A 19,417-nucleotide genomic window follows, 5' to 3' on the forward strand; every position below is an offset into this window, starting at 1 on the left:
TTAATGTGTCAGTGAGTGGGAATTTTTGGTAACCCAACCAACCCCTCGCTCACCCTCACCCTGTGTTGTAGAATAATCAGATGGGACCCCCTCGGGGTGACTCCAAGCAGCTGGGCGGAGCCCCCCAGCAGCAAGCATCTCACCCTTCTGACCAGAACCACCAGCAGGCCTCCAAAGCACCTCCACCAGGCCAACAGCAGCCAGCAGAAGCCCAGCCTCAGGGGGCCAAGCCTGGGAGCTTCCCCCAGGGCGGGGCCGCCTCAGGGAGCATGGACTCTAAGAGCGGAAGCCCCCAGGACGGCACCCCCCACGACCCTAACAGTAACCCTGGGGGGCCACCCGGCCACCAGACCCCCTCCGGAGCATCCCAACAGGGCTTCCCCTCCCTGGACCTTCCCAATGGTGCCGACGCCAAACTCACGGCCCAGCAGCAGCAGCTGGCACACGAGCTGATGTCCAGCATGGGGGACAACTCTGAGGGCCTGTCCCAGGAGCAGCTGGAGCACCGCGAACGCTCCCTGCAAACGCTACGGGACATCCAGCGCATGCTCTTCCCCGATGACAAGGAGTTATCCCTCAAAGACATGGTAGCCATGGGGCAGGGCCACCTGGGCGGGCCCCCCGGGCCCAACCCCGGCATGATGGAGGGGGGGCCCAAGAAGCCAGTGGAGCATGGCCCCCTCCAGGCCATGATGGCCCAGTCCCAGAGCCTGGGGAAGCCTGGAGGCCCTGGGGGGTCCCGGCCCGATGGCCCTCCGTTTGGGCCCGGAGGCCTCAGAGACATGCCCTTCTCCCCGGACGAGCTGGGGCCCCTGCCTCCTGGGCCGCCTATGAACTCTCACGGAGGGCCCGGCGGTGAGCACGGGGATCACACAGGGATGAACCCGGAGCAGATGGCATGGCTGAAACTGCAGCAGGAGTTCTACGAGGAGAAGAAAAGGAAGCAGGAGCAGATGCAGCACCGGGGGCCCATGGGCGACATGATGATGCACCAACAAGGCCCCCGGGGCCCCATGATGCGTGGGCCCCCGCCTCCCTACCAGATCAATTCGGCTGGGGAGATGTGGGGCCCCGAGCACTTCCCAGAGCAGATGAGCATGGGCCCCCGGGGCCCCATGCACCCCCACATGCAGAGGATGCCCGGCGGCTTCCCTCCTGGCATGATGAACCCGGGTATGGAGGGCGGCCCCAACCCCAGGGGGCCCCGGCCTGGAATGAATTGGCCCGACGATGTGGGACCCAACATGGGCGAAGGCAGGGGCTTCCCGCCCGGACAGGGGCAGTTTGTAGGGCCAGGGGGTCGGGTGGAGAGGTTCCCCAACCCACAGGCGGTGCAGGAAGCCATGTTCCAGCAGGGCATGGGGGGTGACAAGCAGGGCATGGGGCTGCCCCCGGGCATGATCATGGAGATGAACAGGATGATGGGGGGCAACGGCCCCCGGGGGCCAATGGATGGCCCCGGCAATGGCCCTAACGGAGGAGGCATGATGTTTCCCAGAATGCCTGGCGACGTTGGCCCCATGAGTCCATCCTCCAGGATGGAGTTTGTCAAGGGCCTGGGCAGGGACATGGGCCCTGAGTTCAGCATGGGCCCCGGGAACATGAACATGGGGCCCAATCCCCAGATGATGCAGGCTAAGATGAGGGGGGAGCCTCCCATGAACTTGAGCCCCGAGGAGATGATGAAGATGAGAGGAGGCTCCATGCCAGAGAATATGGGCCCTCAGAAGATGATGCAGGGGCCTCCCTTCCCTGACCAGGGGCACCACCCAGGGGACTTCAACATGGGCCCCAACCGCCACTTCCCAGGCATGGGGTCACACGGGCCTGGGAACCCTAGGTGCCCCAGAGGTGAACCCCCCTTCGGCCCTGACCAGCGAGGACCTAACCACGGCGGCAACGGTCGCCTCAGCCATATGCCCCCCAACTCGGGCCCGCCTCCCAACCAGAGGAACATGGGGGGCCGCAAGGGTCCCCAGGACATCCAGGGCGGCCAGGCTAACTCACCCAACATCAACCCCCTCAAGTCCCCTACGCTGAGGCAGGTCCAGTCCCCCATGCTGGGCTCGCCCTCTGGGAACCTCAAGTCCCCCCAGACGCCCTCCCAGCTGGCCGGCATGCTCCAGGGTCCTTCGGCGGCAGCGGTGGCTGCAGCCGCGGCGGCCGCCTCCATCAAGTCTCCCCCCATGATGGGTTCGGCCGGAGCCTCTCCCGTCCACATGAAGTCGCCCTCGCTTCCGGCACCCTCCCCAGGGTGGACATCGTCCCCCAAGCCCCCCATGCAGAGCCCAGGCATCCCCCAGAACAACAAGCAGCCTCCGCTCAGCATGAACTCACCCAACATGATGGGCAATGTGGAGCAAGGTGAGTCCCAGAAGTTTCTCCTCTGTTAACCTTCCATCAATTCAGTTCAGTAGATTGTGCTTTATGGACTGAATCTTGACTTGAGGTCTGTGCGCTTGACTCAGGCAATGTGTGAAAGCTTGAGTTTAATTAGGATTAGGATCAATTAATCTCTCCTCTCTCTCTCCCCCCTTCGCTTCCTCTCCCTCTTCTCTCCCCCCTTCTCGTCCTCCTCTCCCCCTCCCCTTCAGGTGGGAATGGTCCCCCCACTGCACCCCCTTCCAGTAGTGCTTCCAGTCTTCCGTCTGGCAGCCCCTACGCCCTGCCCCCTGAGCCCACGATATCTCAGAACCCCCTGTCCATTATGATGTCACGCATGTCCAAGTTCGCCATGCCCACTTCCACGCCCCTCTACCACGACGCCATCAAAACGGTGGCGAGCTCGGACGACGACTCGCCACCGGCCCGCTCGCCGAACCTGCCGCCCATGAACATGTCTGGTAAGAGCTCCAACATGCTGTTATATTTTGCGCACACACACACACACACACACAGCTGTACCAGAGCGGTAGCTGTTTAGACCAGGCCATTTTCCGTTAACGCATCACAAATCATAAATACGTATACATATCTGTATCCAAATTTGCACCTTTGCAATTGCCTTTTACACACACCCCTGGAGCCTAGAACTTTCACTATACAGAGGCGTAAGCGTATGCCAACCATTTTATGTTTTTGCTCTTTGTTTTATGGTTTGAATGTAGTGATCTCACCCTGTCTGTCTCTCTGCTGCCTCCTATAGGTATGGGAATGAACCACCACCCGGGCCACAACCGCATGATGGCTCCCACGTCACAAGGCCCCATGCCAGCTCTCAGCCCCATGGGTATGAACACCATGGGCTCCCAGCCCCTCTCCCACGGCATGCCTAACCAGATGCCCTCGCCCAACCCAATGGGGGGGCCCCACCAGGGGCCCATGGGGCCGGGTATGATGGGGCCCCACGGCATGATGATGCCCGGCGGGCAGGACCCAGGGATGGGCAACCCTCAGATGATACCTCAGGGCCGTATGGGCTTCCCCCACCGAGGCCAGGGATTCCCCCCCGGTCACTCTCCTCCTCAGCAGGTCCCTTTCCCCCACAATGGCCCCGGGCCCCAGGGTGGTTTCCCCCACGGCATGGGCTTCCAGGTGGAGGGGGGCCCCATGGGCCGAATGGGCAACATGGGCCCTGGCGGGGATCCAGGCGGCATGTGTAAACCCAACACTCCCGGAGGAGGCCAGGACTTCAACATGTTCAACAATGATAACGACCTCCACGAGGTCATGCGAACGGGAGCCACCGGAATGCCGGAGTTTGACCTCTCCCGGATTATCCCATCGGAAAAGCCCAGCCAGACTTTGTCCTACTTCCCCCGCGGTGGCGACGGCCCGGGGGGGAAACCTCCTCACCCCTCCGGCCCCCAGGGATTCCCTCCCCAGATGCAGGGGATGATGGTGGAGGGGAACCCCAGGATGGGGATGCCCATGCAGGGGATGGGAGGTCCGCCGGGCCCCGGCCACATGGGGGGGCCCCAAGACATGCCAATGGGTAACTCTGGCCACAATCCCATGCGGCAGCTACACCCGGGCCACCCCGGTTTCATGCCCCAGGGCATGATGGGACCCCAGCACCGGATGCTGTCGCCGGGACAGCAGCCGGGCATGATGGGAGGACCTGGGCATGGGATGATGCAGGTTAAAGAGAGGGGGGGGCTCATGTACAATCACCCGGGCCCCGTGGGCTCGCCCAACATGATGATGTCACTCCACGGCATGGGTGGCCCCCAGCAGACTATGATGATGCCGCCTCAGATGAGGCCTCGCGGCATGGCAGGAGACATGGGCTTCAACCCTGGTCCCGGAAACCCCGGGAACCTCATGTTCTGAGCTGCTACAGCCAAGGAGAAACTAAAGACCTGACTCGGAATCCGCAGGAGTCTAGAACCTGGAGTCTAGAACCTGCGCCAACAAAGGAATACACATGAGACTTGTGCTCTCTTAGGCAGTTGTTGTGTGGACTGGGGACACATACTTTCACTCTGGCACATACACACACACACACACACAACACACACATCCCGAGACACTTTTGAGCTGGTTTAGCAGTCTGTCGGGTGTGGTGGAGCAACTGCAGCGTGTTCCATGGAGGGGAGGGCGGATGTACACCATTTCAGAGGGGACTGATCTTTCTCTGTTTGGGAAAACGTAGAATGTACGGGACGAGTCTAAGCTCCAGTGTTCTACGGACGGATAGGAAATGGGCCTCTTCATAAAAACTCAAGGGATGACCCGGGACCAGAGGTCCGTAGTTGTACTGTTATAAGAACAGCTAAACGACGACATTTAAAGAACAATAAAGGATTAAAAACAAGGAACTGAATGAAAAGACGAAAAGGTCACTGTTTTTTTTTGTTGTCTTGAGTTGCACCATTTTTGGCTGTATGTTTACATCTCATCTCATCACTATCCTCCAGAGATTCAATGCTATTTGTATTTGTGTACCGTATTTGTGTTGTTAAAGGGATTTTAATAGTGACTTCTAGTTTGTTTTCCCATCTTCTTTTGTAAAGGAGGGTGGGGGTATGGAGAGGGGGCAACTCCCACTCCGAAATGCTGTTTACCATGTAGGGGGGGTCAAAGTATTTTAAAAACTGCATTTTCCTTTGTTACTCTGTATAATATGCCAAACGATGACCTCATACAGATAATGGTATTATTAAAAAAGCACAAACATGATTTAACTGTAAAGAATGTTTTTTTCTTTCTTTTCTCCTGTTTTTATTGTCAAAAAACACTCGGTAGGAGGGGTGATTCTGGGGCATACGCTGATAAGGCCTGGTTTAGAATTGGATATGGGGTTGTGGGTTAGGGGGGGTGATGTCTGTCACACCTCAAACCCCTCTTAGCCCTAACGGACAAACGGACACAGCAGCAAGCAAGGCCTCTGCTCTCACCTTGCCAGGCTAGGAGTACAGAGAGGAGAGTAAAGAAGAAGTAGCCTTAACCATGTCTGGATTACTTGGAACGGTGGTGACCATGGAATTTTGCAGAATAAAAAAATAAAAAAATGACAACAAAAAAGCGAAACAGAAAATGAGCTAATAGGTTGTATCTGTGTCCCTGCCTCTCCTGTGTTAACACATTGTCATGTGACTCCATTGAATTTGGTACAGGGCTGTGGTGTTGGAAGACAAATAAAATATATTGTTTGGTATACAGGTGGCCTGTGATGTGTTGTATACTATTTTCCCCTAGCGCAACAGAATTCCCATGGCACTAGTCCATCGCACCTTTTGGAGGAGTAATCTACATATGATGAATGTTATTTTCCATCAAAACAATATGGAAGAATCCTTTGTTTCGGTTGCAATGGATCTCACACTGTATAGAGCAATGTCGCCACCTAGTGGAGAAACACTGGTCAGCGGCGCTTACATCCCATTCTTAGAGTTCCAGGGCCCATGCCAACAACTATCCTTTTGTGGTACTCTACTCGAGTGGTTCTCTAACGTTTTGGGTTACTGTACCACCAAGTTCATTTTGTTCCCTGAAGTACCCCCTCGTTTGCATTTCACCAGTAAGCCTATGGTCTTTTGAGTCTCTTCAAGTATTCCCTGTGTATAGGTAAAGTATCCCCCAGGGGTACCTGGTTGAACTACTGCTCTACTTAATAGAGCCTAGTGCATTAAACCTTTTCTTGTTATTGAAGTTCGGAACTGGCAGCAATATCCAACAGACTGGTGTTGGCAAATTGTTTTACTCCTGTGTAATGTTGAAATAATTCTTGAAGTGTATCAGGCCAAAATGATAACCATACAATCGGGGCCCGTATTAGCATCTCAGAGCAGGGGAACTAAGCTAGGATCAGGTCCCCCCTCTTATTCATTATAACTTAAAAGGCTAAACTGATCCTAGATCGGCACTTCTACTCAGATGCTTTGTGAATTCAAGCACAGGTAGTGACTATTTCCGAATGTTGCTCATACATACTCATTGTATGTAAATTAACCAACCCCCAGGGAATTATGTTTGGTTCCCATCCAGGCCGTGCCCTGAGATACGTTGGGAATAATTCCCTAGCCTATTATCAAAACTTTAACGCTGGGAATTATTTCTCAAGTTTCTCTGGCTCCGAATGTCCACCAAGACACTATAATTACCCAGCATTCCAGAGAGCAGCCTGGTCAAGAGGGCTTCGTCCTCGGCTAATTTTAGTGATGGTAAATTTGTCCTGCAGCTGTGAAAGCCTGGCGTTCATGCCTCTTGTTTATACACACAGATTAAATATGGCTATAAAGAGGGGTTATAGAAGATCAGGACAAATGGAAACTGATACTGAAACTCAACAAATGATTGACCCTGTTGCTTGATAAACCAGTAAAAAAAATAATCTAACCCAATACCTCTGAAGTGTGTTCATAGGTTAGAAAATAGACAGATACAGTGCATGATACATATGGGGTGTATATATTGAGTTTGTGCTTGTTTTACATTTTGTCATAATTAGTACTAAGAGGATCAATGGTATTTACCGTACACACAGTCAATATACAATATAGTGCAGATAGAACAGTGAACGTTATTGTTATCGGTGTGCAAAATAGAATCGCTCTACTTAAAATATTAGTAGATAAGACATAGCTTGCAAATTCCTATCATGTGTCACGGGTAAATGTGTTTTTGATGGCAGACAATATCTACTTTTACATAAAATAAACATGAAAACATTTGGAACACTAAAGATACATATATTTTCACATTGCTTTTTGCTAAAGTGACAAGTTTACAAAAATGTGATTGCAATGACACCACCCCAATACAATCATTCACGCTAAACAAAGATGCATTGAAAATGAGCTAGACAACATTTCAAAACATAAATCTGAGATTTTGTAAAACACTACACACATAGATTTGGTAAACCAGTGCAAAAGGTTTTCAGTTTTCGACCACATACTTTGCCAGGTAAAAAAGATAGGTCCTATTTTTTTATATATTTATCGGGCCTTCTGTTTGATAATTCTGAAAGGGAATGACTTTCCAAAAATTAAGAGAATTCCTCTCCGGCTTACTTTTCACAGTTTCCTAACTCACGAGCTGACAGTGATAAACTAAAGAGGTCTTTCCTTGACAAAAGACACACTTGTTTGGCAAGATCACGTTCAAGGTCTCAGCCCGGCTTTCCGATAACGATGTATAATGCGTCTGCCAAAACACCATGCAGAGAGAACTGTCGCAAAGTACATCGTTGGAGCATTGTGTAGATCCTGATAAACTCGAAAGAAAGGGAGCGCTGCTCTCGGATCAGCTTTCTCCGTTCAAATATTTCCTTAACATTATAATTATTTCACAATACTGAAAACGGATCAGATCCTAGAGAGATATTCCCACCTACTTCTGCAAATATTCAGGCAGCTTATTATGAATAATGCTTACCCAATGAAAATGCACTAAATCCCCGATTTGACACATCATTGCAAACACACATCAGAGAATATGTTGAGACAAATACTGACAGTGCCTACAAGTAGCAAAATCAGGGGTGCAATTTTCACTGGCGATGGGGGGACATGTCCCCCCTACATTCTGGAATTGCATTTTTTGTCCCCCCCATGTCATTGGAATATGATACAAAATTATGCAACGGTGTGCTTTAGGACCATGCGGACGCCTCCGAGTGGTTGGGTAGGCTGTTTGGAGTGTTTATCTGACAGGATAAAAAAAATATATATATTTATTATGTCCCCCCATTTCTAAAACAAAAGTTGTGCCCAGGAGCAAAATGTAACTAAATTATTTGAACATTTTATAACATATTATTGAAATAGGCCTACAACCTACTATTTATATTTTAATGCAGTCATCTCGGTTTTCATTTGAAGCATATTTTCCTACGTCGCTTGTTTGTATCAATTGCAAACACATTGGCATCTTTGTATTTGTAGTCAATTTTGTTTCTGAAGTTATCGACGTCACAGAGACACTATCACACTATGTGATTCAATGTTTAGCAGAGATCTCTGTGTATGAAAGTGCGACAAAGCATCTGACGCACTTAGCTGTTCTAGAAGTTGTTCAATTACGAGCGTTTTCAATTGCAAAGTTAGTAACAATGGTTATGGGAAGTGGTTTCCGGAGGGGATTACAATATTAGGATTCACATGGTGTGTCTGCGTGTTTGTATTGTATGCCGATGAAAGTGTCTGCGTGCCTCAGTAAATGTAATGTGTGTGTATGTGTGCGTGCGTGAGAGAGAGCAAGCCTACACGCGTAGAGCATTTGTCTAAGCGTGGGTTTGTGGGTCATTGACAGGCAGCCGTCCTTCACATATCTCTCTCTCTCTCTGAGCGACAGACTGGCTGTCATCTGTCCCACTTAGCTGTCCCCAGCAGCCAGTCAGTGTCACAGAGCTGATAGTGTGGCAGTGACCCACTCATTCTCAGGTTTGGCACAAGGCCCCTCTCAGGGAGAGACTCAGAGACAGCAGTCAATGTCTCTGTCACAAATGGCACCTTATTCTCCTATATAGTGCACTACTTTTGACCGAAGCTATATGTGCCCTGGTTAAAAGTAAAGGGGGATACCTAGTCAGTTGTACAACTGAATGCATTCAACTGAAATGTGTCTTCCACCTTTAACTCAACCCCTCTGAATCAGAGAGGTGCGAGGGGCTGCCATAATCAACATCCACGTCTTCAGCGCCCAGGGAACAGTGTCTTGCTCAGGGGCAGAATGACAGATGTTTACCTTGTAAACTGGCCCAACACTCTAACCACTAGGCTACCTGTCTCAATATAGGCAATGGGGTGCCATTTAGTACGCATCCAGACAGATGTCTCAGACAGTCACATTAGGGGATTAGTCCTGAGGGCTAAATATGAAGGCACTAACCCCTCTACAGCTGTGTTGTGCCCGTGGATCCATGTCTCAAAACCATGACTGAGACCCATACAGACCCATACTAATGATATCTAAGTGCCAATGTGTATGTCAATTGTTCCTCAAGCATCCGTATTTCAGAACTTCCGATTAGCTCGAGTATTCCGTTTCATGACTTGTGATACTTTGTGCCTTCGTTGACTCGTGCCATGCAGTGCTCAAATTAGTCCCCCAGAACAGATGAGCCATAGCCATCCCAGTCTTGTGTGTGTGTGTGTGTGTGTGTGTGTGTTTGAAACGATCCAGGAACAGTGTGTGTGTTGGGAATTGGGGCTATACAGCCAAGTCATCGGGTCGCACACGGCTACTGGAGCCGCTGGTCTTGCTCAGACGCCTCTTTTCTTTCAGGAAGCCATTTTGGAAGCCATTTTGGAGCAGCGAAGGGGGCGGCGTGCAGGCGTTGGGCGTGTCGGCGTGCCCCTCATAGGTCATGTGCAGGAAGTCTTCCGTCCCCAGGTCATTGTGAACAACACGGTGGCGCTCAGTGGCCATGTTGACTGAGTTCTGCTGGTGGGCCAGCCGGTTGTTGAAGGGGGGGCAGCTAGGATGGGGGTGGGATTGGGAGTGCATGGGGTGTGCGTGTGGGGAAGAGCTCACACACTGGCTGAAGTCTGGGGGCGGGGTGCAGGGCATGGATGGACGGGGTGGGCTGTCAGGTTCAGCGGCGATGACCGTAGCACTTGAGGGTGTGCGTCCTTGTAGCAGTTGACGTTGCTGTTGTTGTTGCTGTTGTCGTTTACTCCTCAGAAACCTCTGACACTGCTTAAAGGCCAGGTGGTAGAGCTCCACGGCGCTGAGAAACAGCGACACGCCCGACACGGCCAGCATGAACACGATGAACACATTCTTCTCTGTGGGCCGCGAGACGTAGCAGTTAACCGGGTGGGGACAAGGCCGACTGTGGCACACGTACAGGGCGTTCAGGAAGACCCCGTAGAGGATGTACTGCACCACGATGAAGACCACCTCCATTAGCGTCCGGATCAGGATGCTCAACACGTAAGTCTGCAGCAGCGCCCCGCGCAGACGCACCCTCCCTATGCCGCTGCCCTCCTTCCCGCACTCTCCCCCCTTGTCTTCCCCATGCTCCAGATAATGCTTCTCCTCTCCTCCTTCCCCTCCTTCCTCCCCGTCACCTCCCCCCTGGTCCTCCTGCTCCTTGCGCCGGCGTTTCTCCTCCATGCGCACCGTGTGCATGGCGTGGCCCATGTAGATGAGCGACGGTGTGGACACGAAGACAATCTGCAGCACCCAGTAGCGGATGTGGGCGATGGGGAAGGCCGTGTCGTAACAAACGTTCTCGCAACCGGGCTGCTCCGTGTCGCAGGTGAAGTCCTCCTGCTCGTCGCCCCATGACGACTCAGCGGCCGTGCCCAAGACGAGAATACGAAAGATGAAGAGGATGGTGAGCCACACCTTGCCCACAGACGTCGAGTGTTCCTGCACCTCTTCCAAGAAGTTTCCCAGGAGACTCCAGTCGGCCATCACCTGTCACACACCACACCTCTGGAACGACCTGGGAGAGAGTAGAGCAGTCACCATCTATAACTACCGTCTAGCCTGGTCCCAGATCTGTTTGCGTTGTCTTTCCAACTCCGATGGTCACTGGTATGCCATTGACGACAGGGGTTGGAAAGACATTACAAACAGATCTGGGACCACGCTAACTACGATCTACTGCACTTAGAGATCAATGAATTACATTTCTGCATTGAATGAAAGTGCTGTCGTTGTTCTGTGGGATATTTCATTTGTGTTTCTTTTTTCAGGACTTTTGATTATTCTGTTTCATGGCTTGTCACACTTTGTGACTTAAATCACTTGTGAATTAAGTGTTGACTTGTGTTTTTATTTGACTGGTTTCTAAGTATCTCTTCATTACACCAAAGTATTCTGTGCTATGCAGAGCTGCTCTGTGTCACTCAGTACCTTAATGTACAGTACTGAGCAATGCTTTGCTGTACAATACTGAGCAATGCTGTGCTGTACTGTACTGAGCAATGCTGTGCTGTACTGTACTGAGCAATGCTGTGCTGTACTGTACTGAGCAATGCTGTGCTGTATTGTATTGAGTGATGCTGTGCTTTACAATTCTATCCTCTTTTGTACCAGGCGATGTGTTTGGGGCTGTGGAGTGGTTATATTAATAGACTTTTCTCCCTGTGTGACCACAGTGGGCTCAGTAGACTGGCCTGGTTTGGGTCAAGTATGTTCCCACAGCCCTGTCTGCCTGGCCCAGCAATCTGGGAAATCAGATGTCAGTTTTAAGGAAGCCCAAAGTCAACAAAAACACAGAAATAAACATGTCACGGGGCTTATCTTTGCATTACTTAGCCTGGAAAAGCGAGACATACTGATTTACATTTCCTTTGGTCAGAGATAGGTGGTGCATATTTCTTGACACATTGAAAACAAACAAAATCAATAAGGAAGTGGTAACTGGTAAGATGTAAAAATATAAAAAAATAAAAATGAATAAAGATCTGACAACTAATAAATCAATGCACTTTGTTTCTGTTGATGGAAATTCATCCGTTTCAGAACTGAGTCAAGAAATTTCCAAAGGACCCATTCCCTCGAAAGCATTTTCCAATAACAGACGCCACATGGTCATATGACAATATACAGTAAATAACGATATTATTTGTAGTATAGGAAAGTCTTCTTCTTGGTAGATATATTGGTCTAGTTTATGAACACCTGAGCTTTACCATTTCATCACCGCATAAACTCTACTGGCAGGTCTTCTCTCTGCGCATATACTGTATATCTGCACTCGAACTAGCAGCGCTACCTGTCACGACACAAAAGCCTTGGCCCTTGCAGAGCAAAGGAAACAGCGACTTCTATGTTGAACACTACTAGCACGCACAGCTCACTAGCTGGCGATTCCACATCGGCTCCATGAGCACAGACAGCACTGTACTGTAGTGTGTACTCCAGACCCCCCCCCCCCCCCCACTCACACTCAAACAAAGGATAAACTGACTAGTGTCTATTGAACAACGTTTCATAATACTTAGTTTCATACAGTAGGCACACAGTGAAAACCTTCATTAAACTAAATAGCATATGTAAAAAGACAGCTCTACAAACGTGATGTTTGACCAACTATCCAGTGCAATATTTACTGTTGTACAGACTAAGTGGTTCAAGTCAAGGTTGCGTTCCCTGCTAAGAAGCTGTGTTCAGTCTTACCAGCAGAGACAATAAACCCTCCGTGGACTAAAATCCATCTGGCACTGAAGGTTGTAATATTGTCCAGACTGTAGAGATCCTCAGTCTTTCTATCTAGACGAGACTGTGTATTACTGTAACTTTGTAGCATTTCCACTCTCTTTCTCCCTCACTTCTCCTGAAGGGCAGGATCAATGGAAAGTATGGAGCTGCAGGATCAGTGGTCTTTAAGCTCAAGTGAGGGTGTTGATTAGACTGTGTGCGTGTGTGTGTGTATGCATGTGTGACTATAGGGGGCTAGGTAGCCTAGTGGTTAGAGTGTTGGGCCAGGAACCGAAAGATTGCTAGATCAAATCCCTGAGCAGACAAGGTAAAAATCTGTCGTTCTTCCCCTGAACAAGGCAGTTAACCTACTGTTCCTAGGCTGTCATTGAAAATAAGAATTTGTTCTTATTAACTGACTTGCTTTATTAAATAAAGGTCAAAAGAAATAAGTGTGTGTGTGCCTGAGTAAGAGGGAAAGTGAACCAATAGGGCTTCCCTTCTTTATCCACAGCAGACCAGTAGTTTGTGTGGGAGGACATTTGAAGTTCTGGTGGCCACATGACAGTGACCTCAGTCAAGTTATGGGAACTATGGCTGAGTGGAAAGTAGTTTTTTTAAGACATGATAAAAATAATACTGGCCCATATTGGTGTATAGAAACAGTTATTCAAACATGGCAAAATAACCTGGAATTTATTGGGTTTTTACTGCTGATGTACATCTATTTAGTAAATCAGTTTGAGAACAGTCATTGAGACTGACTCACTTCCCATAGAAACTCACCTCCCTTTACATTTCTGTCTGAGGGGTCTCGGTCGCCATCCTGTCTCCCCGTAGGCAGTCGAGGAAGCGATGTCAAACAATATGATTTCCTACTGCCAAAGCACTTCAAAGAAAATTGCCCATACTCGAGCGAGAAAACAAGTTTCAAAAAAGCTCATCTCTGCGCTTTGAGAAAAAACACCAACCCTTCAATCGTTTTTTTCTCACACCAAGCAGGCCAAGCAGTCCTGCTGTCAGTGTTTAAAAAGAAATCAAATAAAAACAATTATCCCAGACCAGCTTATTATGGTTTTCGTCAGTGCTTGTTGGCACTTTGCAGGCCCCGTCTTACTTACATCAGCACCAGGACAATGTACCTGACTTGGGTCTTGGCAGCTGGGGGTACTTTAGGGAGGAAGAAGGTGCTCCCTCTGCCCTCCTTCTGTTGTTTACCTCGGAAAGGAGAACAATGATGCTCGCTTTACGGTGCTTGGTGCTTGTCTGGAGTCCATAGAAATAGAAAAACTAGAATGGACAAAGCCGCTCAGACCGCGGCAATGTCACGCTCATGGCTACACAGAACATTGACTTAAATGGGAATGTCCCTTATGGTAATTATATTTCTGTGCCGGTGACACTGAGGGCAGCTGTTGAACGGAGAGGGAAGGGGGAAATACCTTGAAAACAGTCTGGTACACCTGATAGGAGAGGACAGGGTGGTTCTTTCTGTTCTGTGATATAAGGAAAGCACAGCACACAATCTTTCATTCCGCTTTTTGTCTTATGTCTGTGTTAACCAAATAATGGTGTCATGGCGTACATACATACAGTATGGTCCCTCTAGGTCAGTCACAGCAACATGAGGATTTTGACTCACGCTTTCCTAAACAGACTTGACTCTTAGCCCCCTGACTAATTTAAAATAGGGGAGACAGTCCACTGGGGCCTTTACCTTCCCACCCTGCTCATAAATAAGTGATTATTAACATAATCAATCCTCATACAGACCAGTTAGTCACAAATTCAAAATATTCCCATCAGGGATAGTTCACATTTTAAAGTAGAAAACAAGATACAACTTCAAAAAGGCGAACCGTCTCTCCAGCAGGGTTTACTAAAGTCTGGTACCTGCATGATAGCTTTCTGTAGAGGTACTGTAACGGTAGAGTAAACCAGCCATGACTTTGTTGTGTTATGTCTTGGTGGACACACACACATTCTTTACTCCCAGTTATTGCCACCTGGGAGCTACAGACTAAAGGGTTTGGACATTTGGACAATCTTAGGCCTATCCTTATAGTCTATCAGCAATTCCACACTTTACTTTTAGAAGTCTGACCAATGAGGGTATTGGACTCCTCCTGAATCGTTCAGTCCCTTTTACTTACTTACTTTTAAGAGACTACTTAAGACCATTTTTTTTCTAATTTCAAAGAGCATAGTCCTATGTCTTTAAACAATTTGTAGAATTAGCTTTGACCGAATAATTGCCACTGATCATTCAAAGCTTCGTTATTTATCAAGCGACTTATTTAAGTGTCTAAAGTCAACTGCTTCTACAAAAGGTTAACGAGAAAGGTATATATAGTGGGTGTAAAGGCGTCAGCACCATCTAACTGTGGATGTCTCAGAATTAGTTTGACATCATGTCCTTTCCTTTAAGCTCCAACACCATTCTTTCATGTCACTCAAAGCCCATTGAATACTTTTGACCACATTTTGCCCCAAGGTCACAGGACAATGTAATATTAAGAGATTACATCAGGATAAGGGTCGACCCATTATTAATAGCAATAGTCCAAGCTCTGAGAAAGAATGGCTTCCCTATTTTGACTTTCTCCTGCTCTCTATATTGTTTGGCTTGCTGCTCTTTTCCTTCCTATGTCATGTTTGTTTTATTTTCGGCATGATCACCAGCAGCACAAACAAAAAAGTCTAAAAGACAAGGAGGGTTTTGTCTTTGGAGACAATGCCAGAGTATTTGACTAAAAACTGCTTTTATATGTGTTGGCTGCAATCCCTTGGTCTAAAGAGTCAACTTTAGATCTCAAATTCATCTGACAGGTCGGATAATATTTCAGTACTAACATGAGAATGCTTACTCCTTCAACATAACAGCAGATGCTACAGATCTACATCCACGCATGCACGCACGCACCAGTGGTGTAAAGTACTTAAGTAAAAAATACTTGAAAGTACTACTTTTTTTGGTATCTGTACTTTACTATTTATATTTTTGATCATTTTTACTTTTAGTTCACTACATTCCTAAAAAAAGTATGTATTTTTGTTTCTCCGTACATTTTCCGTGACACTCAAACGCCGTCGTTACATTTTGAATGCTTAGCAGGACAGGACAAGGGTCCAATTCACACACTTATCAAGAGAACATCCCTGGTCATCCCTACTTCCTCTGATCTAGCAGACTCACTAAACACAAATGCTTCATTTGTAAATGTGTCTGGTTTGCTTAATATAAGGACTAAAAAATATTTTGTACTTTTACTTTTGATACTTAAGTATATTTTAGCAAGTACATTTACTTTTGATACTTAAGTATATTTAAAACAGAATACTTTTACTCAAGTAGTATTTTACTGGGTGACTTCCACTTTTACTTGAGTAATTTTCTCTAAAGGTATCTTTACTTTTACTCAAGTATGAAAATTGGATACTTTTTCTACCACTGGGAGGGACAGACAGACAGACAGACAGACAGACAGACAGACAGACAGACAGACAGGACAAGGGTCCAATTCACACACTTATCAAGAGAACATCCCTGGTCATCCCTACTTCCTCTGATCTAGCGGACACACTAAACACAAATGCTTCATTTGTAAATGTGTCTGGTTTGCTTAATATAAGGACTAAAAAATATTTTGTACTTTTACTTTTGATACTTAAGTATATTTTAGCAAGTACATTTACTTTTGATACTTAAGTATATTTAAAACAGAATACTTTTACTCAAGTAGTATTTTACTGGGTGACTTCCACTTTTACTTGAGTAATTTTCTCTAAAGGTATCTTTACTTTTACTCAAGTATGAAAATTGGATACTTTTTCTACCACTGGGAGGGAGGGACAGACAGACAGACAGACAGACAGACAGACAGACAGACAGACAGACAGACAGACAGACAAGAGTTACTCTACCTGAGATGCAGCTGCTTAGACCACGCTGGTGCCTTTTCTGTTAAAAATGAGAATGCAGAAAGGTTTTCTCAGTGCTCAGGTGACAGGGAAGAAAAGCGAAGGACTCTCAATATTAGGGGTAAGGAATATTGCAGTACAACAGTCGTACTCTCCGTTTCTATATTACCCTGAGAGGGTGAAATCCAGAGGTCTTGGTCTCTCTTTCTAGGCTGTGTGTCTCTGTTTAGACAGAAAACTGCTCGTCTTGTCTTGTTATGACACAGAAGGTTGTGTCTCTCAAGGTAAAGCAGCAAACTTAGTCTCTTTCAGTGTCCTGGCTAAAGATGACTGGGTTTGTCCCCCAATGTCGAGTCTCTCTTCTAGAGTCCAGACAGAAAGCTGTTTATCTCTCTCCACTGGGGCAGAAAAATGAGTCTCTCACCAGTTGGCTTGATGTGTTGAGGGACCAAATCCACTATCTGTCAATGATCAGCGGAATAAAACAAACTCTTTCAACTTTAAGAAAACTTCAACGTTTTCGTCAACTATAATTACTATTTCCCTATCTTTCCCTTTTTTCATTCCTTGGCAGAGATCAGGGTAGAGGGACTGGTGATGCAGACTTCGAGGACGGACGGAGTAGATGAGGGCACAGACCTAAGGCTGATGAGCAGGAGCAGCTGTCTGTAATGTAGGAGACTACCAGACGGACCACGGACAGAAATGCAGCCTTAAGCATGGGGGCAGTGGAAGAAATACCAGGCATCACTTGTGGCCTGTCCTCCTACCCTACCCAGTACCCTGCAGCCCTCCCACAGCCTCCTCCCTCCCTTCCTCCTCCTCCTCTCCTCCTCCTTCCTCTCTCTCTCAGCCCACAATGCCCTCGGTTTGCCTGCCTGGTTCTCTATTCTAGAGAGAGGAATATCTCAGGTCAGGAGGGGAAGTCAGATTGTATTAGAGCACAATGGCAATTCTACATTGGCCACTAACTCCCATTTTGTCTCTGCTCCCTCTAAACCATACATGTAGACCCACACACACGCATACAGGAGTGCACGGCACTTCCTGGTTTTTACAGATTGCTTGTAAAGGCATGTTTGCAATACCATTACAGCCTTATAGCTATTAGCAAGTACACTATTAGAAAAAAGGTTTCAAAGGGTTATTCGGTGGTCCACATAAGATAACCCTTTTTTTCTCTTACCCCTCTACCCTTTTAGGTTCTAGATAGCACCTTTTTTTCTAAGAGTGTACAGTGGTAACTTTAGAAATGGCCTGTAAGCTGTTGAATAGAACCCTGTTCACAGAGGGTTTTACCTGGAACCCGAAAGGGTTCTCCTATAGGGACAGCCGAAGAATCCTTTTGGAACACATCTTTAAATAATCAGACTGTAGGCTGCATTCTGGCGTTGACATGGACAGCTGCAGTATTCCATCCGTTCAAATTCAACTGATCGCCTACAGCTCTGGCATGATTCGACAACAATTATTCCTTCTACAAAAACAAATGTGCCTTTCACAAAGGACCACAGAGAATTTTCAGGCAAGCACATGGTTGGACTCACAATTGTCATGTCAGTCATTGTAGACCAATCAGCATGGCCAGAGGAGCTCAATCGTAACCAACACAGAGAGAGTGTTTGTCTCCTGTTGGTGCTCAGCCTTTTATTTACCCCTTCTTCTCCAACCCCAAATCAGAAAGAACAGCTTTGTGAGGTTTAGACTTGTGACAAAACATCTGTCCGAGAGGGCACACATCAAGCCAGTTTTCTTGGTATCACGAGTATTCCTGCTCGGTGATTGTCTAGTCTGGAACTAGGTCCTGGCACCAGTGTCTACACAAATCTGGGGGAAGTTACGTTACTTTAGACTTCCAATGACGACATTGTTGTTTTCGTGCTTAAATGTTGACAATTATATTAAAGGGGAAGTACATTCCAAAATCAAAGTTGGTCAGATGTTTTCAGACATTTCAGACACAAGTATTTGTCTGTAATGAATACGATGGAAGCCAGAGTGCTGGTTTCCAGGGACAAGCAGAAGGTCATACACAGGGACTCCAAAAAGGTAACAGTACAGACAGGGAAAAGGCTAACAACGTAATCCAGGAGATCAGGCAAGAGGATGATGACAGGAAACCTGTCAGGCAAAAGCACAGGTAGGTAATAGGCAAAAAGGCATTGTTAGTGAGGATGGCCAAAAACGATGATACATAGGAGGACTAATACAGAACTAAACAGGGCTCCGACTAGACCGTATAACAAAACAAACAATACCTCACAATGATGGGGTGCAAAGAACAGAACTAAATAGTGTGTGTAAAGGACATACAGGTCTGTTAACAGGTGATCAGAATTCAGGTGATTGGGCTCTGGAGAGTGAACTGCGTTCAGGGGATCTGTGTGTTTGAGAGTGTGAGTTACACTGTCCCATGCCATCTGTAGAATGGAAAAGATAAGCGCCATATAATTTCCAGATTTTAGTATGTGATTATCATTTTCCATTTATTTGGAATTTGAGGCATATACATGTAGCTGTATCTACACATTCGATGGCATAGGACATGGATTCATCTCTACATTAGAACACATTTAAAGTCTGAAAACATCTAAGTTAGATTTTTGGAGGGAACTGCCCCTTTAATCTGAATGAATAGGCCTGTATCAGGAAGCTGTTCACAGTTTCTCAATCTTTTCATGTCCTAGTTCGGTTGGCCACTCAACCCGATTTGGGTTGGACCAATCACAGCTCTGTTAAGGAGCATGAGACAATGAAATGACCCAGTTGAAGCAAATGGGAAACATCTAGGTTCCGTCTTCTAATGAAGTCGGTTGGCGGCCAAAACTTTATGTGAAATGCATTAGGTGATAATCATTAGGTTTAGGTGATTATCCTTTCGCTCGCTCTCTTCCACTGTTTCTCTCTCTTCCACTGTTTCTCTCTCTTCCACTGTCTCTCTCTCTTCCACTGT

The 19,417-nt window shown here is 47.5% G+C and overlaps 2 protein-coding genes across 10 annotated transcripts in view; one reads left to right on the top strand and one right to left on the bottom strand.

Moving 5' to 3' along the window:
- The window catches only part of LOC129859533 (B-cell CLL/lymphoma 9 protein-like), a 100,961-nt gene extending 95,362 nt beyond the window's left edge, over positions 1-5,599 (top strand). For all 8 annotated transcript variants that reach the window (XM_055929407.1, XM_055929403.1, XM_055929409.1 and 5 more), the window contains 3 exons: positions 72-2,364; positions 2,595-2,843; positions 3,146-5,599. In XM_055929407.1, the coding sequence (XP_055785382.1) occupies positions 72-2,364; positions 2,595-2,843; positions 3,146-4,272 (3,669 nt within the window). In that variant the 3' untranslated portion in view covers positions 4,273-5,599. The remainder of the gene's footprint in view (positions 1-71; positions 2,365-2,594; positions 2,844-3,145) is intronic.
- A 1,234-nt stretch (positions 5,600-6,833) lies between these two features.
- LOC129859535 (gap junction alpha-5 protein-like) lies at positions 6,834-17,230 on the bottom strand. Of its 2 annotated transcripts, XM_055929412.1 has the most exons (3): positions 16,634-17,230; positions 16,468-16,504; positions 6,834-10,840 (listed from the first exon to the last, which is right to left on the bottom strand). In XM_055929412.1, the coding sequence occupies exon 3, from the start codon at positions 10,807-10,809 to the stop codon at positions 9,598-9,600; it is 1,212 nt and encodes a 403-aa protein (XP_055785387.1). In that variant the 5' UTR covers positions 10,810-10,840; positions 16,468-16,504; positions 16,634-17,230; the 3' UTR covers positions 6,834-9,597. The 2 variants fall into 2 exon arrangements, with proteins under 2 accessions (XP_055785387.1, XP_055785386.1); XM_055929411.1 differs by having other exon boundaries at positions 16,468-17,230.
- Positions 17,231-19,417: the final 2,187 nt, after the last annotated feature.

Source organism: Salvelinus fontinalis, chromosome 7, assembly GCF_029448725.1.
Source record: "Salvelinus fontinalis isolate EN_2023a chromosome 7, ASM2944872v1, whole genome shotgun sequence".
Classification (NCBI taxonomy): Eukaryota; Metazoa; Chordata; class Actinopteri; order Salmoniformes; family Salmonidae; genus Salvelinus; species Salvelinus fontinalis.